The sequence below is a fragment of the Mustelus asterias genome, chromosome 3 (genome assembly GCF_964213995.1).
Source record: "Mustelus asterias chromosome 3, sMusAst1.hap1.1, whole genome shotgun sequence".
In the NCBI taxonomy this organism is placed as follows: Eukaryota; Metazoa; Chordata; class Chondrichthyes; order Carcharhiniformes; family Triakidae; genus Mustelus; species Mustelus asterias.
Window position 1 is genome coordinate 142,336,685 of NC_135803.1, and position 22,854 is coordinate 142,359,538.

The 22,854-nt window shown below is 43.0% G+C and overlaps 2 protein-coding genes across 3 annotated transcripts in view; one reads left to right on the top strand and one right to left on the bottom strand.

Annotated features, from left to right (window-relative positions):
• LOC144491666 (mitochondrial mRNA pseudouridine synthase RPUSD3-like) overlaps positions 1-9,140 on the top strand; it is a 29,451-nt gene extending 20,311 nt beyond the window's left edge. For both annotated transcript variants that reach the window (XM_078209829.1, XM_078209828.1), the window contains exons 7-10: positions 519-603; positions 1,558-1,684; positions 2,973-3,112; positions 3,852-9,140. In XM_078209829.1, coding sequence (XP_078065955.1) covers positions 519-603; positions 1,558-1,684; positions 2,973-3,112; positions 3,852-4,076 — 577 coding nt within the window. In that variant the 3' untranslated portion in view covers positions 4,077-9,140. The remainder of the gene's footprint in view (positions 1-518; positions 604-1,557; positions 1,685-2,972; positions 3,113-3,851) is intronic.
• Positions 9,141-10,079: 939 nt separating this feature from the next.
• Positions 10,080-21,221, bottom strand: cidec (cell death inducing DFFA like effector c). The gene is made up of 6 exons (XM_078209830.1): positions 21,114-21,221; positions 19,622-19,691; positions 17,847-17,985; positions 14,052-14,201; positions 13,259-13,446; positions 10,080-11,315 (listed from the first exon to the last, which is right to left on the bottom strand). Exons 2-6 carry the CDS (start codon positions 19,678-19,680, stop codon positions 11,180-11,182), a joined length of 672 nt encoding a protein of 223 aa, XP_078065956.1. The 5' UTR covers positions 19,681-19,691; positions 21,114-21,221; the 3' UTR covers positions 10,080-11,179.
• Between the last annotated feature and the right edge of the window lie 1,633 nt (positions 21,222-22,854).

Consider the following 22,854-nt stretch of genomic DNA (forward strand, 5'->3'; position numbering starts at 1 on the left):
GAGCTGTGAAGCAGCAGTGCTAACCACTCTGCTACCATGCCGCCCAGAGAAGTGTGAGAGTGCCCCAGAGGCAGAGTGGGAGGGGATGCATCAGTGGCTGGGATCAGAATAGAAAAGATTGTGAAACTTGTTATGATAAGATGTTGAAGAAGGCGGTGAGAGAACGAGTTAATCCCCTTCAATGTCTTGGCTGTCAACACATAATTATTTCTTAAATTTCTTAACTTATCGACGTAACAACAATATTTCAGAAGTAATACATTAGATGTAAACTATTTCAGGAAGCCCCGAGGATGTGAGAAGGTACTATATAATGAAGTCCTTGCATTGTTTAATTACATAAGTATGTTGGATCAATTTATTCTGTATGACAGCATCAAGTTTAATGATTTGAAATGATAAATTTATGGTACATAAAGATGATGTGAATCACACTGTACTGCTCCAGAGTTCTGTGCATTGGTGGATTCTCTTTTTTGGTTTATTTGTATTTAGTGTCTGTCTCCCTCTTTTAACAGTGCGGTGACAGTGGGTGTCCCAGAACCAGCAGAGGGAGAAATCAATGTTGCTTTGAAAAAACAGAATATTGGGGAGCATGAGCTGGTAATTTATTCTATTTGATAACACCCCATCCCTTCCATTATCTCCATCAGAATGGTGTGGAGATGCCGGCATTGGACTAGGGTGGGCACAGTAAGCTTGAGGAAGAAGGAGCGCTCCGAAAACTCATGATCCCAAATAAACCTGTTGGACTTTAATCTGGTGTTGTGAGACTTCTTACCGTGTCCATCAGAATGAGCAGTGAAAAAAAGACAAAAAAAGAAAATGCTGGAAAAACTCAGCAGGTCTGACAGCATCTGTGGAGAGAGAATAGAGCCAACATTTCGAGTCAGGATGACCCTTCGTCAGCGCTCTGACTCGAAACATTGGCTCTATTCTCTCTCCACAGGTGCTGTCAGACCTGCTGAGATTTTCCAGCATTTTCTGTTTTTATTTCAGAGTCCAGCATCCGTGGTATTTTGCCTTTATCTTAGTGAAAAACGGCGACTGGTTAGTGAAAAATGTGTGGAAAATCAGAAACAGGCAACAGTGTATTGCAGTGTTGTGGAATGATGCACAGAACACAGTGGCTTCCTCACATGAGATCTCTCCATAATGAGGGCTTGATGTTGGCTCCACTGTTGAAGGAGATGCTGGGCCATGTTGAGACACTTCCCTGGATGGAGGGAGAGAAAATAAGAGAGAGACAGCTGTCTTTCTACCTCAAAGCATTCTTCCTGCTAATAATAACCAAATAACATCCATGGAAGTAACCTGGATGTAGTTAACTACCAATTCTCTTACAGAGAAAATGCAAGAAATATAGAAAAGTAACAAGTTTGAGTTCCTGCTGCTTTGGCAATGCGTTTCTCTGTTCTGGAAGTAATGACAGCCCCATATCCCCAGTAGTCATGCAGTGATTAGAATGTAGCACAGATATACAAACACTATTCCTGCCTCTATGGGCTCGTAAAACTTGCAATGATGTTGCTTTACCATATTTTATCGCACTGATAGGTGGTTCCTGTGTTTCATCCCACTCCTGGAAACTTTCAGCGGAAGGAAGTGAAGAAGGCTGTTACACGGTACAAGGTTCTGGATACTACAGATGGCTGTGCATTGGTACAGCTTCAACCCCTGGCATGTGAGTCAGTCAGACATTAACTGCTAAAATACTCCCTGTCTATCAGTGAAAGGAGTGCAGACCAGATGGGCTTGGGGGAGTTTCCATAGTGCAGACAGTGGTGAGAGCAGGGAGTAACAACAGAGTCTTGTGCTTCGAAGGGGAATGTGGACTGGTGTCTGCTCCTGTATGGGGTGGTAGCAGAAACCATCCTTTTGAAGAAGTGGTTGCTGTCTGTACCTCCCAATGATGAGAGGATTAACAGAATTGAACCTGGCTGAAACAGGGTTAGGGAAAGGGCCATGAATGTTGTGAGCGAAGCAATGGGAGTTTTTGGAGTTTGATCATTTCACAAGCAGTGATGGCTGAAGCAGTGCTTTGTTGCCTCTGTGCTGATGATCTTCACTCTTGTCTCTGGTTTCAGATAGCCACTGAGATAGAGCAGAGATCAGTGGTACAAGCCAGAGGATTGTGTATTTCTGAGTTTTGTCTCCATCACTAAAAGTGGACAAGTACTGGAAAAAAGATGATTTAGTAAACTGGTATCCTTAACTCTGTTTCTTAAGAGTCTGTAGGGTCTGTTCATTTCTTTGAATAGAGATAAGCCGCACTGGTCCGAAGTTGAACTTTCTTTATTGAGCATCATTTAAAATTAACGCATCAGAAAGCGAAAAGGGATTACTTGAGCGAGAGAGAGGGACCAGCAGAGGCTAGCTAGTCCTGATACAGACTTGATTCAAACCTTGCACAGGACAGAACTAAACAGATAACTGTTACTACAATATTTGAATTCTTATCTGTGTTATTGAAATTGCTAGTACAGACTGTGTCCCTAACTTTCATAAACAATTGGCAGCTGTGGCCATGAAAAAGTTGTGTTTGGGCTTATGAGAAATCCTTGCTTGCAAAATTACTTTCAAAAAAATGCAGTCAACTTTCCAAGCTAATCCCAGAATGCCCAGCTGAGTTTAAAATGTGGCCAAGTTATCTTTAAATCTTAGCATAGTTAGTTACACAGGCAGAAATACCTTAAACTGAAGTCTTTTAACTGAAGCAAATGATACAAAGGATCCCTCAGAGTCCTAGGCAGTCTAAAATTTTAAAAAGTTGTTAAAAATCATGACCTGTCATTCTTAACTTCCATTTACTTTTAAAACACCGGTCCCAACCCCCATGACAGTTTGCGGGAAAGTGAAATATATTTATGTTACAGGATTGTGTAGTCTGGGTTCACTTTCATTAAGCCGCTGTCAGGCGGCTATATCCTAACTAAGATTGACAATTTCCCAATGTTTGCTTACTTTTCCAGCCTTTGAGAGCCTGTTGCAGGTCCATCTCACTGTCAAACTCTGTGCGGTTCTTGGGGATCACGTGCATTCTGCACGGCTGGGCAAGGTTCTTGGAGTTCCCTTCTGCCTCCCAGTGGAATCAGCAATTCCTCGAACTCAGGTGGGTATAGTGTAGTAGTGTAATAGGGATAGAGTGCTGAAAGAGGAATGGGATATTGTTAGGAAAAGTGAGCAGAAGGGAAGTATGTTTTACTGGATGGGGTATTGTCAAAGGGTGGGGGAGATTGTGTGTCTGTGTGAGGGATTTTAAAATTCTCATAGTTTGTTTTCAAAACCTTCCATACCTCACCTTATCTTTGAGATCTCCAGCCCACATCCCTCCGAGACATCGACATTCCTCTAATTCTGGCCTCTTGAAAATCCGGATTTTAATTGCTCCATTATTAGCAAGTGTGCCTTCAGCTCCCTGTGCCACTAAGCTCTGAAATTCCCTTCTCTCTTCCAGCATCCCCTTTAACATTGTCTCATTTAGTCTACATTGCAGCTCATCATTCTTCCTACCAAAATGTATCACTTCACACTTCCCTGCAGTAAATGTCATCTGTCATGCGCCTGCTAATTTCACTAGTTCATCTATGTCCTGAAGTCTATTACTGTCCACCTTTATTGCTCACAAGTCTGTGTATTAATGAGTACTGATGATATTGCTCCAGCTTCAAGGGAATCATTGATTCACGCTAACATTTCCAGTCTTACGTTGGGGGAATCTTTCTTCATACCGTCTGGGATACATTAGGCATTTATGTCCAAATCTTAACTTGAAGTTGAATGAGTCTTGTGTCTGTCCTAGTATCAGTAGTTATTGGAAACCCTTGCTAACACTTCATTTAACCCATTAGGTCTTGGGTGACTCCTTGTTGCGGAAGCTACATTTTGACCAGAAGCAGATGTGGAAAATGCCGCTTCACCTTCACCTACACAAACTTTTAATTCCACCATTTGAAACTAAGAAATCCGAGACTGTGATTACAGCCGCTCCACCAGCTTACTTCCTTAGGACCCTAGAACTCTTGGGTTTAACAATGAATGAGTTTGCTCAAGAAAGTATGACAAAAAGAAAATAAGGAACTGTGTTCAGTAGTACAAGCAAATACTGAGAAGTGTCAGCTCTCTGCGCAGTTTATTTTGTAGTAAAATCCAACTGTTAAGTGCTGGTTAGAAATTCGCAAGTACAGGGGATGGTTCCTCACTTTCATGCAATGAGGGAATGGGTCTGAATGAGGTGTGTGCCCAACGTGTCTAGCCCACAGAACAATTGGAACAATTATCTGTAATAGAGTTGCTGTGGATATTTGGTGTGATATTTACCAAACTCTAATTTTATCCAGAAATCTTGGTGCATCATATCTTAATGCTCCTGAGTTCAAGAGAGTAAAATCAGCTAGAGTTTCTCATTTCTGATAATTGGCTACTAATATACCTATGTAGATGGTGGGTGAGAATATAATCATGTGTGCAATGTGCCCCTCTAGCTTGCTGACACTCATTGTCTAAGCTTCATTGGAGAATGACCGCTTGGGTGAGATAGGGAAGTGTGCCTGTTGTCAGCTGAAGTATCAGCAGGTTCAGGAGAAAAGGGTTAAGAAGGAAAAGATCATGGTGAAATACCAGACTGTGATGCTGAACTAGTGAGTGGTACACTCCAGTGAGTTGCAAACCCCACTTACTGCTGCAGGAAAAGACAGGGGCAGATGTTCCTAGGTTCCTATCTTTGGTGTCCTTGCTGAGTCTGTAGCTCCAGGCAAAAGGTGGGAGCAATTCAGTTTACCCACTTGCAGCCAAATATGGTCCTTATCCTGGAGTTTGAGAATGGGTTGATACCAGTCTCTTGTAAACACAAAACATAGCTGTAAGTAGGCTTACATTGTCACTGCAATGAAGTTACTGTGAAAATCCCCTAGTCGCCACACTCCGGTGCCTGTTTGGGTACACTGAGGGAGAATTTAGCATGGCCAGCATGTCTTTTGGAATGTGGGAGGAAACCCACGCAGACACAGGGAGAAAGTGCAGACTCCGCACAGACAGTGACCCAAGCCAGGAATCGAACCTGGATCCCTGGTGCTGTGAGGCAGCAGTGTTAATCACTGTGCTGCCCTAATAACATCATTCTTACTGTGCTTACCCCAGTCCAACGCCGGCATCTCCACGCTAATAACATCAGCCAGGACGGCACAGGGATAGGCAATTTTACTGGGCTGGTACGGGGACTGAGCCCACGACTTTGGAGTTATTAACACCATGCTCTAACCATCTGAGCTAACTGGCCACCTACTCGAAAGGGTTGATTTAGCAGTAGCCAGATGAAAGCATTTTTTATGGAAATAAATCTGTGCTAACAGATATTTAAAATCATGAATTACAATAAATAAAGAGAAACTGTTCCAGACTTCAGAGTCGATGACCAGACGGCAGGTGACGAAAATCATTTACACTATGAGTGGAATGCACTGTGTAGCAGGGGATACAGAAACCCTACTTTTTGAGACTATTAAAACAAAGTAAATTAGTTTAAAATAGGGACCACGGTGTGCCTTATATATAAAGGTATCACAATGTGCCTCACTTACATATTATATGAAGATATTGACTGTATAAGCACATATTTAATCATTTTTGAACAAGTATTATAAATTTAAACTATATTTTTGTATTTTCTTGTGAACTTTGGCCAACAAGCAAATTACCCTGCCAGCATAATGGGAAATAAGCTAAATTAGACAGACCGCATTCTTTGTAGATGGTGGGCGAGAATATAATCATGTGTGCAATGTGTCCCTCTAGCCTGCTGACACTCATTGTCTAAGCTTCATTGGAGAATGACCGCTTGGGTGAGATAGGGAAGTGTGCCTGTTGTCGGCAGGTTCAGGAGAAAAGGGTTAAGAAGGAAAAGATCATGGTGAAATACCAGACTGTGATGCTGAACTAGTGAGTGGTACACTCCAGTGAGTTGCAAACCCCACTTACTGCTGCAGGAAAAGACAGGGGCAGATGTTCCTAGGTTCCTATCTTTGGTGTCCTTCCTGAGTCTGTAGCTCCAGGCAAAAGGTGGGAGCAATTCAGTTTACCCACTTGCAGCCAAATATGGTCCTTATCCTGGAGTTTGAGAATGGGTTGATACCAGTCTCACGTAAACACAAAACATAGCTGGCATAGAGCATATACCCTATTATCACAGGCAGGCCAAGCAGCTACAAGCCACCAAGGTTTTTGAAAATGAATACAAGGATTTAGCTTCTAGCTGCAATGAATAGACATAGTCAGCCTCCACTGATATAAGGGACAGAATACAGATAAGAAAGATGATTCCCTTCTTCTTCCCAGGACTGCAGGTGTTAAGAACGACCCTTCAACCTACCAGATTTGTGTAGGCATGGTTACTATGCAATGGGGGGGAAAAACCTCTGGGTTCAGTTGACCAATGAATTCCTAATGTTGCACTATTCTATGGTTCTATCATGAAATAAATCATAATGTATTGCAATCGGGTGGAGTGGCAAGTTGCTGCTGCTGGTAAAATACGACGAGTGTCCAGAATGGTTGCTGAGTATGTCTGATTGTAACTGAATCTACAACTCCAATTCCATATTGATTGCTCTTGTGAGAATTATTGAACCCATTTCCTGAGGCTTTCCATTTTCACACGCATCAGCCTGCAATTCATACTTCTTGAAAGCGAGTGGGTGAAAAATCCTGGACTGACAAACCCCTCGGCTATTAATCTTTGGCTGTGAGTTTCTTGCTGATGTCTGCTACGTTTCAGCTCTGAGATACACACACTCTTGTTTATTTAATAGCATTTGCAGCAATTATAAAATATCACCTGCATGGGAGATTTTGAAATCACACTAGGCCATACAGGAGGCCTGAGTTATTAATCTGGTACAACCCCTTTTCCTCAATTAGTATTTGAGTAGAAGTGTAAAACATTCATAGAATCTATGGCATGGAGACAAGCCCTTTAGCCCAAACTGGTCCATTCTGTGATACTATTTAGGAGAGGTGCTATGTTGAGTATGGAGCACTGATATCGGTGCTATAAAAGATGCAGATACTTTGTTGATAGATTAACTTGAGTTGATTTTCATGTATGTCTGAACACTCACTGTGCTAGCGTACCGGGGCGGCACAGTGGTTAGCACTGCTGCTTCACAGCGCCAGGGATCCGGGTTCGATTTCCAGCTTGGGTCACTGTCTGTGTGAGTTTGCCCTTTCTCCCCATGTCTGCGTGGGTTTCCTCCGGGTGCTCCAGTTTCCTCCCACAATCTGAAAGACATGCTGGTTAGGTGCATTGACCCCAAGCAGGCGCTGGACTGTGGCAACTAGGGGAATTTCACAGTAACTTCATTGCAGTGTTAATGGAAGCCTTACTTGTGACTAATAAATAACAACTTTAGTTACTCCAAATTGCAGCACTATAGATTATTGGTTTCCTTCCTGGAGAATTACGATACAATCACCCTAAGGTTTGCTGCCACAAACAGACCAAGTGTGGGAACAGCTTACATTTAAACACACTGCCCCTAAAACTCAAATGTTGTTACACAGTCATCAGTGTGCTCCATCTTTCTGTCGTAATGAGATCAGCGTACATAAAGCTGGGCTAGAACATTCACTATAATTGCTATAATTATCAATGTGCTGCAAAGAGCAATCATGGCTCTCTGCTCGAATGACTGTAATGTAATGGAAATTTCCTAGTATGTGGGCTGATAAGCACAGAAACAGAAAACTGGCCAATGTAACTTCACAATCAGAGGTACAAGTTCATGTTAAAGACATTGGGCATCTGTTTTTCTTCCATCATTTCACATGATTTGATTGACATTGAGACAAATGAAGTCACCAAATCAGCTAGTCAAAGATGGGAAACTCACAAAGGATCAGAGGGCCAGAAAGATCTTGAAAATGATCAATTCTGGTGCCGTTAGAACAACCTGCTTTAGCTATAGTTCAAAACCAAACCTTGGGCATTTAGTGATTCTTCCACAAGAGGGCACAACTATTTCTATTTGACACGCTGTGGATTAAAATCCTGCAAAGTTGTCAAGCTTCCACTGTTTAGCATTCCAGTCACACTGTCCTTTACCAGGAAAAAAGAATGATTGTTGCGAAATGGTCAGTATTTTGTGACATGGTTAGATTAAGTATTACCTCTGCCAGGCAGAAGACTCGGCTGGAACATACTTCAATCTGCTCCTATCTGGACATTTTCTTTATGACCAAAGTTATTGAAAGTCTGTGCAAATAACAGTTCAGAAATAATCTGCCAGTTAATTCTGAAAAAAAGTGAAATGTTTGGTAAGGGAGCAAGGTCTGCATAATTGACCTTCAGCTTAGATGCTATTCAATACGAGAGGAATTAAGTTTGGCTTTAATACTTTCCAAAACTCAAAAGGAGGAACACATTGATTTGTCATGAGTGCAACCAATTTCCCCCAACGAGAGAAGAGAGAAGCAAAGCCACAGCACCTGCTGCACCATAGTATTGTGGTTGCCCAGACATCACGAAAGCACATGCATGCGATGCAAGCCCACAACCTGATTGCAGTGTGTTTCACTAAGCAAGACAAATCAGGAGTATTTTTCAATCCAAACCCCCCGTGGCTTTTCAAATTTGAAATAAACTGGTGAAAAATCCACTGTTTGGGGTGGCACAGTGACTAGCCCTACTGCTTCCCAGCTCCAAGGACCTGGGTTTGATTCCCGCTTGGGTCACTGTCTGTGTGGAGTTTGCACATTCTCCCCATGCCTGCGTGGGTTTCCCCCGGGTGCTCCGGTTTCCTCCCACAGTCCAAAGATGTGTGGGTTAGCTGGATTGGCTATGCTAAATTGCCCCTTAGTGTTAGGGGGTCTAGCAGGGTAAATACATGACGTTATGGGGATAGGGCCTGGGTGGGAGTGTGGTAGGTGTAGACTTGATGGGCTAAATGGCCTCCTTATGCACTGTAGGATTCTAGTCTATGTTTATGACAGGAGCCTACAACTTGATATAAATTCAAATATCAGTGCTACAAATAAGTCATTGGGAACTTGGTGCTAAAATTTGAACAAACTTTTTTTTCAGTTGTCATTTATAATTATCCAGAGTTTTATTAAAATAATTGCATAAACAATAAAAGGGTTTTGTGAAAGTGACATATTATGCTTTATCCCTGGGATTTTCTATTGGTATGAGATGATGGCTGGAATTCTCCCAAAAGAATATCTAAGTACCTAACATATGGGAAAACGAGTATTTCTTGCCGGTTTTTTTAGTGCAATTACCAGAACAAATCTCCGACACAGCATTGCAGAGTGCTTCAGCGGAATTCACTCTGGAAAGTAGGGGCAGGGTCTATTCCCGTCCGAGGGGCTGGCAGCATAGCGCTGAGCAGGTCATTGTGCATGCACTGATCTGTCAGCACGGAGATCAGCGCATGTGCAGTGCCCCCCACACCACCCCACCCCACCCCACCAAAAAGATTGTTGGCATTCCTGATCCCCTCCCCCCCTCAACCGATGGCCAGCCTCAACCCTCCCTCACCTGATCCTCTTGTAAAATGGCGGCAGCAGGTCTCCCCCCCGCCCCCGACTACTGTGGCCCTGCCCCTTGGAAATGCCTAGTGGGCTGTACCAGGCTGGCAGTGCCCAAGGGGTGCCCCCTTCCTTTGTGATGGGGGGGAGGTGAGGGAGGAGAATAACCCCAAATAGCTCTGTTCTGTGAGGTGGTGTTCAACCTTTACCTCTATTTTGTTATTTTATGCACTGAACCAGACATGAGCCCAACTGCGCAAAGTTAGATTAGAGAGATGAGTAACGGTAGACACAATCTCAGTGGCATTTAGTACTGAGCAAGGCAATTGCAGATACACTCCACTACAGGGATATGGGAGAAGAGCGACTTACTGCATTGCTCTTTGAAAGAGTCAACACAAGACTCCTGCAAACCTGGAGTTAACATCCAGTGGAAACCCAAACCTTCAAGACCGAGCATGGAATTGCATCGTAATCAAGTTGCAGATTCAAAAGTCAAAATGCTCTAAACCAGGATACAATTCTTCACTTGAAGATTTACCAGGATACAATAGTCCAAGATTCAGTTTAATAAATATTTCATTTATCCACTTCAGTCAGCTTTATACAAAAACCATTTGAGTGTAAAGGAACCAAAGCTCGAGTAGTATGCTCGCAATAGGATTATAAATTGTGCTTGTTTTTCCTGGGATCAATGCAGTTTTATCATATCCATATCGAAAATAATCAATGGGATTTTTGTCAATTGCATCAATTCCTTCATAAAGGGAGGCAGAGCCCTAGAGGCGGCAACTTTCAAGAGCCACCTTCTTCCTGCTTACTTTTATACACGAATCCCAGCCACACGGATTCATGGAGGGGTGAAAAGAGGGGAATGCAATTTGGATAAATCATACGTATATCAGTTAATCTCTGCTCCGCTGTGCAGTCAAGAATAAATTAAGCAATAGACTTTCAATTCAGTCATTTTAGAATACAGCTGATCAATACCATTGCAGTTTAAAATAGAGGATGGAATTTTAGTTTTAAAATAGAGTTGTACAGTCTGCAAGCTTGGGTGCCACTTTTCCTGACCCTATGCTCGGGTTTGGTTTAAATCAGTCACTTGTTAATAGTACCAGTTCAGTTTTACTATAGCTGGAGGCTGGTTAACTGATGCAGGCAGTGCAGTGGGAGGGGGCACAAACAATGTGAGCGATACTAGCTCTGAAAGGAGAGAAAAAAAAACTATCCCCAGAGTTAATAGCCATCCTCAAATGGATTAAGTGTAGACTATAATTTGATACGAGTTATTGGCTGTGACTTACTTTGGCAAGTATTATCGCAGCCTACAATATTCCAGTCAAAAGCATGATTATTCCACAAAAAAAATGCTTGGAAGACACATCCTCTAGTTATACAAGTGTTACCCTGTACTAGTATAGCTCCTTGATGAAGCAGATGCATTCAAGTGCAAGATACACGTAGTGTACAGAACATGTTGTACATTCTAATTATGTATTTCTGCATCAAATTGACCATAAACATTCTACGTACATCAACATGCAATCTTTCAGGGCAACCTTTTGTGGTTACCCAAATCATGCCAAAGTGAGCTTTCTGGTTAAGGTTCATTTGCAGGTGTTTTAAGAGTGGACAGGGCGGGTGAACCATTTCATTCAAGGGCACAGAGGGGCTTGGCGGCTGCCTGCTTTTCATCCTCATCCAACAGATGCTGTACATAGTACGAAGTTCCAAGTAGAACATGGCCTGTTGCTTGCATTGTGAACATTGTCAAACGCAAGGCTTCCCTAAAAGGGAACAGAAAGAATTAATAGAAAGGCACCGGAAAACAGGCAAGAGGTATAAAATGATAATTTCTGTCAGACCAAAATCAGTAGTGAAATAAATCTCTTCTGCACACTTTGTACCTTATAGGGCTGGACAGAAAGTAGATCTCATTTATTCCCCTCTATATAAGGAAGGGTGGGGGATAGGTTGGTAATGTCAATTATGGAAGCAGCAACTTTGCAGTTACATCAAGTGTGTAGCACAGCACAGTGTCACTGACGATGTATTTGCTTTCTTACTGCCTGCAATCAATTTTCCTTACCTTTGGATGTGTGTATTTGAATTAAATAATTCAGCAGCAAGCTATTGCAAGTTTAAAAATAAAGGTTTTTTCCATTTGCACACATTAATACCAGATTGCAACAGCACAAGTTCCCACGCATGCACAAAGATTGGATACAGATAAAGAATGTACTTTTATAAACTGCTGTTAATTCAGTGCTTCATTTATAGTCACCCAGATGGCAGGTCTGTGGTTGCTTAAATGTAAATGATTTAAGGTTGAAGGGAGGATCTTCAAGTCGTAAGGTTTCAGATAACCAGAACAAGTCTTTGGCTGCTTGATGATGCAGCTAGTTTCAGCTGGCTGAAGACCAGGAGTCCCAATGTAAACGGTACAGTCACTGAAACCAACTTTACAGAGGCACTTTGTTTATACCTCTGAGGCTCACTCCATCTAGTTTGGATTGGAGAAGCCATTGCATTACAAAAGGGATGTCGCTGGTGGCCACAGGTTCAATTTTCCCTTTTGTCTAATGTGAAAGATGGAGACAGGCAGGAAACTCTAATCTTTAGCTGTTAGCTCATCCTTAAAAATAAGTGTAATTCCTCAAATGGCTGTGAGGTACCCTCAACTATGTTCATATTTAATTAGGTATTCACTGGAGACCAATAATCCAAATATCAAAATTTGCATAATTTGTGGCAGCCATCTTAGCTTGTTGGGGACCAGTTTTTTTAAAGAACAGGTAGAACATGTCTTTACTGAGTATCAGTAAACTGCTCCATGGTGGCCATTTAATTTTCACCATTTGTTCCGGTCTCTTGCACGAATCAAGATAAGCTGTTTTGTTTAAGCAGCAGCCTTGGTGCCAAAGCTACACTATATATGGAGGCTGCACTAAGGGATCAGTAAAATGAATCATTTGTCTTTCTTTCACTTCTAGTAGGTCAATATAGAGAGGTAGGCGTGGCAAAGAGAAATAAAGAGGTAGTTTATTACTCTTAGATATGGAGGGAGAGAGAGACACACACACAAAGTTGGAGGGGGTCTCATCACCATAAGTAATGTAAGTGCCATGCAAAATAAAATGGAGGGGGAAAAGAATGGGACAGAGGAATTTGATGTAGGGCCAAAAGGGTCAGGAGCACAGTAAAGTTTACCAATTGTAAAATTGCTGAGACACAAGTGGACATTCCTTTGACATGGAAGAGATGGCAAAAAATGGTGAAGGAACTGGGGTTGGTGAAGAGGAGGAGAAAATGAAATGAGATTTCAGTGACAATGTAGCAAGAGACATGGAACAAGGAGAGATATGCCAGTGGCAGAAAGGTTAGGGTTCAGAGGATGGGATTTATGAACAGCTGCAACACCTTTCACAGGCCAAATTAGTCACAATGACCGTCACCCAGGCCTACTTTTCTGACCAAGGTTGTCCAGTTTCAATCCAATTTGAAAACTGCGCCCATCCTAGGAAAAACATTGCCAAAAGCAAATGCCAGGTTCCCAAATAACACAGTCATGAAACTTGAGGATTTAAGTCTCTGGGTCTTTGGAGTTGAAAGATATCAGTTGTGCTATGAATCCTACGACCAATAATCTACTCCAAATGGAAAATACTTGAGCCATAATGTACTTGAGTAGCAATCCAATGATTTTAAACCCGCAATTCTATTTTCTTACCTCACTATTTTCTTTGCTCCCACACACTGGACGTCATATGACAGGGAGTACGAGCCATAGAGTGTCACTTTTACACTCAGGCAGCCAATAAAATCCTGAGGATTTTCTTTGTAGAGATCAAAGGTTATTCTGGCAACATCTTTTCTTCTCCGCAATTTATCTGCGAAACCCAGATGCAAGCTACTATTCTGTTTGGAAAAAAAATGACAATTATTCTCCGCACCAGGTAATATCTTGTAAAAGGAAACTCGAACTACTACTAACTTATCCCAGAATTGTGCTTTGTTCACTTATGAACTGGTAGAATGTACATTGTGAGCAATAGGCTGGACAAATGGCTACTGTTTTTGAGCATCAGGTTTGGACTCGAATTGTGCTTAGTAAAGATTGGTGGCACAGTGGTTAGCACTGCTGCCTCACAGCGCCAGGGACCCGGGTTCGATTCTGGTCTTGGGTCACTGTCTGTGTGGAGTTTGCACATTCTTCCCATGCCTGTGTGGGCTTCCTCCGGGTGCTCCAGTTTCCTCCCAGTCCAAAGATGTGTGGGTTAGCTGGATTGGCTGTGCTACACTGCCCCTTAGTGTCAGGGGGACTAGCTAGGGTAAATGCATGGGGTTATGGGGATAGGGCCTGGATTGTGGTCAGTGCAGACTCAATGGGCCGAATAGCCTTCTGCTGCACTGTAGGGGTTCTATGATTTATGGTGTCGAAGGATACCTGGAACAAAGGCACAGTTCAATAAGACTACAGAATTGGAAAATATTCCCTAGTAAACTACCACTGCAGTCCTCACCTCTGATGGTGTCCATTTCTGTCCCTTCTCAAGTACCATGAAGAGCACATTGTCTGGTACTGTCTGAAAGAATTCTTCTGTCTCAATGACAGTCCCATCCTCCTCCAGTAGTAACGAGGGACTGGATGTTGCTTGTAATGATTCTTGAGCCTGCAGCACAAGTGTGAAATTGTTCATCCAGAGAGCAGAGACAATCCGAGGAAGTGACAAGCAAGCTGTGTCACACAAGACTCTTATGCAGTTTAAAGGACACAAACATTTACTGTACACACAAGATGAATAATTAGCCTTGGTTCAGAATTTGAGAGAGTGATAGGGAGAGAATTCAAGGCCAAAAGGCTAGAATTCAGGAGGCTCCTGGAACAAATCTCAACAAGAATCAGGAAGAACCCCATTTCCCAGTTAGATCACTTGTTGTATGTATTTCATAAGCTAAAGGGGGAGGCAGTGGAGTTATTGCTGGACTAGTAATCTACAGACCCAGGGTCATGTCTGCTGAATTAGATCCCATGATGTGGAGATGCCGGTGTTGGACTGGGGTAAGCACAGTAAGAAGTCTTACAACACCAGGTTAAAGTCCAACAGGTTTATTTGGCAGCACTAGATTTTGGAGCCTCAAGCTCCTTCTTCAGGGGAGTGAGGACTTGTGTTCACAAACAGGGCATATAAAGACAATCTTATATATGCCCTGTTTGTGAACACAAGTCCTCACTCACCTGAAGGAGCTTGAGGCTCCGAAAGCTAGTGCTGCCAAATAAACCTGTTGGACTTTAACCTGGTGTTGTGAGACTTCTTACTGGAATTAGATCCCACCATGGCATGTGATGGAAATTAAAAGTTTAATGAGGACCATGAAATTACTAAATAAAAGCAAATTTTTGCAGATGCTGGGATCTGAAACCAAAAGAGAAATTCTGGAAAATCTCAGGATGTCTGGCAGCATCTGTAAGGAGAGAAAAGGGCTGACGTTTCAAGTCCAGATGAGCCTAAAAGGCATAGAAGGTGGGAGGTATTTATACTGCAGGGGGAGGGAATGAAAGATGAGTCATAGCCACAAAAACAAGGGGAAAGGCTGCTAATGGCTGTCCACAGAGAATAAAAAGGTGTGAATGGCCAAACGGCAGAGAAACTGAAATCAGAGGGTAAGCTGGGACAGATGAAAAGGGTGGGAAGAGAGGCAAAATTGAGAAGGGGGAAAAATGAGAAGCAAAGAGGAGAAAAGGTAAGAAAAGGGGGTAAAGGGGGAAAAAAGAGTGGGGGAGAAAGAAAAATAAAGAAAGACAATAATGAAAAGGTAGAGAACAGTTAAAAATGAAATCAGTGGGGTAGAAACCATGAAACTATTATTAATTGGGGTAAATATGTGGGGTTACAGGGATAGGGCCTGGGTAGGATGCTCAAGATTTGGTGCAGATGTGATGGGCCAAATGGCCTCCTGCACTGTCAGGATTCTATGATTCATTCAGCATTTGTGCAACGTTACTTGACTAAAGATCTACACCTTAGTTAACGTTGACTTTCTTTACTCAAGGTGACAAGAGGAAGAGATTGAACAAAGAAGACTAAAGTTTTTCAAGTTAGTTTATTTATTAGTGTCACAAGTAGGCTTACATTAACACAGCAATGAAGTTACTGTGAAAATCCCCATGTCACCACACTCTGGTGCCTGTTCGGGTACACCGAGGGAGAATTTAGCATGGTCAATGCATCTAACCAGCACTGGTTTTGGACTGTGGGAGGAAACCCACGCAGACATGGGGAGAACGTGCAAACTCCGCACAGACAGTGACCCAAGTTGGGAATTGAACCTGGGTCCCTGGTGCTGTGAGGCAGCAGTGCTAACCACTGTGCCACCATGCTGCCTATAACACAATGTCCCTGCTCTAGCACTGAGTCATTTGACACAGTGTCTGTGCTGGTTCTCTGAAGGAGCAATTTACCTTGTGCCATTCCCCAGCCTTCAACATAGCCCTGCAATTTCCTCCTTTTCAGATAATAACTCAAATCCCTCTTCAATTCCTCAATTGCAGCGGCTTCCACTAGATTGTGGCAGTGCAATTCCACTGCGTGAAAACATTTTCCCCCCTCATGTAACGACCACACTCCCTTGCCACAAGGCCACATGACCTAGGAGCAGAAGTAGGCCATTCTGCCCATTAGTCTGCACAACCATTCAATGAGATCATGGCTGATCTGATATAATCCTCAACTCCACTTCCCCACAGGAACAGCTTCTTCTCTGCTGCCATCAGACTTTTGAATGGACCTACCATTTACTAAGCTGATCTTTTTCTACACCAGCGGTCTCCAAACTCCGATCCGGAAGCGGCCTGCCGAGGGCCGGATGTGGCCCGCGGGCCGTAGTTTGGAGACCCCTGCTCTACACCATAGCTATGACTGTAACGCTACATTCTGCACCCTCTCCTTTCCTTCTCCCCGATGTAAATTATGAACGGTATGTTTTGTCTGTATAGTACACAAGAAACAATACTTCTCACTGTATCCCAATACATGTGACAGTAACATAATCAAATCCAATTGCAGGGAAGTAATTGTACATTCTGATAAATTGCTCATCTGCAACTCCCTCAGTCTCTTCGGCATTTACTAACTCAAGGAGTGGGGTGCTCAACTGAATAAGTCCAGATGTGCCACTGATTTGTACCACATCTGGCTACAGTATGTACCATGTAGAGTAACTCAAAATTTTCTGACAGCAGCTCCTTGTCTCCATCAGCTCTACACATGGGTAAGAGCAGCAACATCATGGGATCATCAACCAGCCATACACCACCTGTCTTAATAGTCACAGGTTGATATCCTGGAATTCCTCAGCTCAATTTCATCACGGACTCATTCAAGGAAAGGCCCATCAATTCCTCAGGACAAAATAGGCATTGTAATAAATGTGGACATGCCACCACTACCCATGTCCAATAAACAAAAATGAAACAATACTGGCAAATGCACGACGAGGAAAGCATCCCCTCTTTGGTTTAGTTGAGTGCACGCACACACAACAAAAAGCAGAAATGGGCATCTTAAAATCTTACGAACCTCAGTTCCGCAACTACTGTACTTCTATATTTAAAAAAAAAGAATAAAGGCCAGCTTCTGAATGTTAGGGACAACCCGATAAAAAGTTTGGGTTAACAATAACTTGCAGGCTTCCTGGAGGAAGCAAATACAAACTAAAATGCTGGAAAAAACTTTAGCAGGTCTGGCAGCATTTGAGGAGAGGGGAACAGTTAATGTTCTGAGTCCGTATTAGTATTCCCCAGTGCCTTGAAGTTAAGTTAAAGTTTATTTATTAGTGTCACAAGTAAGGCTTTCATTAACATTGCAATAAGGTTACGTGAAAATACCTTAGTCGCCACACTCTGGCACCTGTTTGGGTACACGGAGGGAGAATTTAGCATAGCCAATGCTAACCAGCACGTCTTTTGGATGGTGGGAGGAAACTGAAGGAAACCCACGCAGACATAGGGAGAACGTGCAGACTCCGCAAGACAGTGACCTGAGCTGGGAATCGAGCCCGGGTCCCTGGCACTGTGAGGCTGCAGTGCTAACCATTGTGCCACCCATAGTAATATAGACACAGAACATTAACTTTGTCAGCACAGATGCTGACAGACCTGCTGAGTTTTTGTTTCAGATTTCCAGCATCCGCAGTATTTTGCTTTACAAATGGAGGGAGAGTTTAGACTGCCTTCAGCAATTTGTGCATCACAAAATAATGTTACTAGCCCACACCAAAAGCCCGACAGAAAGAAGGTCTAGCAGATTAATTTTCACCTTGTCCAGTAAATCCTGAAGGCCCCCAGCCATGATGCCTTTCTTCAGACTCCGATCCCAGTTGCACACCCTGAACGGTCTTTGATGTGGAGTACTGTGCAACAGTTGTGATGTTGCTGATGCACTGGCTGACACACACCTATTCAAAGACAAAATTGGAGATGCCCATTCATATCCCTACCGCCACGGAGACATTTTCTTGGGTTAACTAGTAAGAGTAGGGTGGTGGAGTCAGAAACTCTCGTAACATTTATGAACCATTTGGATGTCCACTTACACTGCCATAAGCTCCAAGAGCTGGAAAATGTGATTAGTGTAGTCAGATCTTTGTTGACTAGCACTGACAATGGGCTGAATGGCCTCTTTCTGTATTGGAAACATCTATGAATGAGAGCACCACAGTGCAGTGCTGAATCAGTCATTGAATCTTGCAATAACAAAACCATTAACTGGTTTTCTGGGGCATAACAGGTTTGACATCTCATTTCAGGAAAGCTGTACTTACTGCCTATTCCTGGTACGCCCCATGGGGCTGACCTTGCCATCGCGCCAACGATCAACAGCCATGAGTGAGGCATTAGAACTCCTTGTAGGGCCAACTAACCAAGCGAAACATTGCAAAAAGATAGAAGCCAGGAAGGAAAGGAACTTCTCCAGCCCTACAAGTAGCATTTAGAATCAGGCCAATGACCTGACCATGTTAAAATGCTTTTTATTATAATAACCCAGAGGCAAGACAAGTCTATTTAGGACCTGTAATTATGGAGAATTCTGTCAAATGCCTAGTCTGGAGGGAAAGCAATGGAAAAAAAATGTTGTTCCAGAGACCAATTGGACTTCAAAACTTGAGGTCTTTGCGTTGACTGCACTCCCAATGACAGCAAAGCTCCAGAACATGGTGGACATTGGTGGTATGGGAACAATAGTGATTGAATTACAAATGGCAAACCAAAGAATGAGACCCAAACACTCATGATCAATCTGTCCCATTCCTCGCTAGAATACAATTTATATAAACCAATGCTTCAAATGGCCAAGAGGAAATGATATTTTATCCAAATGCCAGACCCATTTTTAATCTTATCTTGAGGGATTGGTGGAGATATATTTGGCGTTTTGGTCTGAATTAATCTAGGTGTCGTATGAAGCGGGCACATTTGTAAAGTTTCCTTCCCTGTACCTGATGCGCGATTAATTCACTCGGGAGGCTAGATCGTACCCGGGAATAAAGGCTTTTATTCGCAACAAGAATAGAGCATACTGCTTAACAATACTATCCCAGACTAAGGGCCACTAGGAAGTAGCAGTGACCTTTATACTCCTATAAGGCGGAGCCAAACGGAGTGTACCACAGAACAATGCTAACAGGTGGAACACCCCAACCCTAACCCCAACAGTAACAAGAGTAACATATGTACAAGTACCCATAGTGGTAACCATCTATGGTTCACCACAGTACCATTCTCTGAAAATTTATGGTGGTTTCCATTACAGCCTTTACTAGCCACCAGCAAGTGCACTGAACAGCTCTTGAATACTATGTTGTCCAGCAGCAATACAGGAAGCATTTTAAAGTTTAACGTTGGAGGGTCAAGTGAGAGGTCAATAGGTCAATCTTCTGAACAGTTCATGAAAAGGATTATTGGTTCCCAAAGGTCACAAACAAGCAGGTGGTTGTATGAATTGAAGGATTTCTTTCTTAAATCCTCAAGTTTTCAGTCACAATCTGGGGAGGCTGGTAGAAAAAGTTAAATAAAATAATGTGGAGATCTTACCTGGAGATGGAACTTGGGGATAAGAAACTGAGGGATTTCTTTGCATATTCCATTTTCATAAAGGTTTAGCCTGTCAAATTAAAAATAAAGTTACATTTTTTCAAAAATGTCAGTAGGTGAGAATTGGAGTTGAGATTACAATCAGATCAGCCATGATCTTATCGAATAGCAGAGCAGGCTCGAGGGGCCGAGTGGTCTACTTCTGCTCCTAATTTGTACAGTCATCCGTTCTTTTTAAGACTCTCCTTTAAAACAACCCCTTTGACCAAGCTGTTGTCATCTGCCCCAATACCTTCTTGTGACTCTCAATTTTTGTTTTATAGTGCTCCTGCTTAGGACATTTTGCTATAGACCCCACGTAAATGCAATAGGCAGCTGCACTGAGGTTTAAATGCTCCCTGTGCCTACCCACTTCCTTAGGTGAACGAAACCAAGTTACCACCTAATATGATCCATACATCGAGACTAATGGAGTTATAATAATAGTTACTGAGCATGTGCTGTAACTGGCATGACAGAATCTTACAGATGCACACAACATCCTAAAGACAGTAGTATGGGAACTGGTCAGTTCAAAGAAGCTGTTTCACTTGTGGATAGGGTCGTAGTAACGTCACTGGACAAGTAACCTAGAGGCCCAGGTTAATGCTCTGAGGACCTATCATACCAATTGGTAGAATAACCAATCTGGTTCACGAATGAACAAAGAACAAAGAAAATTACAGCACAGGAACAGGTCCTTCGGCCCTCCAAGCCTGCACTGACTGCCCCTTTGAACTCAAATCTCCTACCCTTCTGGGGACCATTTCCCTCTATTCGTGTATTTGTCAAGACACCCCTTAAAAGTCACTATCATATCTGCTTCCACTACCTCCCCTGGCAGCGAGTTCCAGGCACCCACCATCCTCTGTGTAAAAAAAAACTTGCTTCACACATCTCCTTTAAACCTCCCCCTCACACCTTAAACCTATCCCCCCTAGTAATTGACTCTTCCACCCTGGGAAAAAGCTTCTGACTATCCACTCTGTCCATGCCCCTCAATCTTGTAGGCTTCTATCAGGTCACCCCTCAACCTCCATCGTTCCAGTGAGAACAAACCAAGTTTCTCCAACCTCTCCTCATAGTTAATGCCCTCCATACCAGACAACATTTTGGTAAATCTTTTCTGTACCCTCTTTGGGGAAGGAAATCTACCACCCTTACCCAGTGGCCTGCTTGTGACTCAATCCACAGCATTGTGGTTGACTCTCAACTGCCCTCAGTCAGTAAGTTCAGGGCAAATAGGGATGGGCAACGCTGGCCTGGTCAGCAACACCCACGTCCCATGAAAGGAACTCACTCAGAAAAGGTCTCACATATGGGGAGTGATTTGAGCTGGAAAAGGAAAAACAACATGTATAGATCTAGAACACTGCCAATTCTGTCCAGGCCAGGCAGACTAAGTAGACAATCCAAATAAAACAAATACACAAACTGGAAAGAAAGCACTCACTTTTCAGCTGATCTTGGTGTTTAGAACTCCCTAACCCACTCCTTTTCAAACCTCTTTCTTCTTGCCCAGTCTGGATTCTGACGGAAAAATAAAATCACTAGTTCCAACAAAAAGGTGAATGACTCATGTGGGTCAAAGTTCTACCAACGAGTCAGTTATTGCTCCACGTCAGCACTGACGGGTGTGTTAATAAATACATGTTTATATCATCACATTTACAATTGGAGCTCTGCATTCTCATTTCCCCAAATTAAAAATGATCCAGTGTTGAACCACGTTCTTTAAAAAAAAATCACTTGCTGTAGTTTTAAAAGAAAAAAAAAAGGTCTTTGGAAAACATGAAACTATTAGCGATGTTCAATGGCAATGGGAGAGTTGCAACGCAATCCAGGGCCCCCCCAAACATACACACACAGGGGTGTGGGAGTTACGCATTAAGCAGATTTGAAATTGATTATGAGGAGTTTGGATTATGAGGAGAGGCTGAGGAGATTGGGTTTGTACTCGTTGGAGTTTAGAAGGATGAGGGGGGATCTTATGGAGACTTATAAGATAATGCGGGGGCTGGATAGGGTGGAGGCGGAGAGATTCTTTCCACTTAGTAAGGAAGTTAAAACTAGAGGGCACAGCCTCAAAATAAAGGGGGGTCGGTTTAAGACAGAGTTGAGGAGGAACTTCTTCTCCCAGAGGATGGTGAATCTCTGGAATTCTCTGCCCACTGAGGTGGTGGAGGCTACCTCGCTGAATATGTTTAAAGCGCGGATGGATGGATTCCTGATCGGTAAGGGAATTAAGGGTTATGGGGATCAGGCGGGTAAGTGGTACTGATCCACGTCAGATCAACCATGATCTTATTGAATGGCGGGGCAGGCTCGAGGGGCTAGATGGCCTACTCCTGCTCCTATTTCTTATGTTCTTATGAAGGAGGGTGGGGGGTTAGCAGCTCTTCCAACAAGCCCCAGACAAGAGTATGAATCAGAGACAAAGCTTTAAAACTTTCAATAGGAAAGCAAGCAAGAGAACAAACATCCACGATATTAAGAGATCAACGAAAGGAATGTCAACAAGTGCTATTAAGGTTGCAGGGGGCTGAAAAGAAAACTAGCCGGACCCTACATAAATGTTATTTGCTGAGCTCTAGTATAAAGGGTTAATATTAAATGGGCGGCATGGTAGCACAATGGTTAGCACTGCTGCTTCACAGGGACCTGGGTTCGATTCCCAGCTCCAGGGACCTGGGTTCGATTCCCAGCTTGGGTCACTGTCTGTGTGGAGTTTGCACATTCGCCTTGTGTCTCCGTGGGTTTCCTCTGGGTGCTCTGGTTTCCTCCCACAGTCCAAAGATGTGTGGGTTAGGTTGATTGGCCATGCTAAAAATTGCCCCTTAGAGTCCTGAGATGCGTAGATTAGAGGGATTAGCTGGTAAAATATGTAGGGACATGGGGCTGGGGCCTGGGTGGGATTGTGGTCGGTGCAGACTCGATGGGACAAATGGCCTCTTTCTGCACTGTAGGGATTCTATGATTAATATGTAAAATATTATCCACATTAGTCACAATCACACAACATTGCAATCACTCCTACTGAGTCTGTGTTGTACATAGCTCAACCAACAGCCTTGTCATCAAATCCATGCCCAGAACCAGAATAAAACTCCACAAGATGTCAGAGTAGAGTTTACTCAAGGGAGTAGTTTTTAAAAATGAACATTGTGTTTTAAAAAAAAAGAGAAAGCTCCACA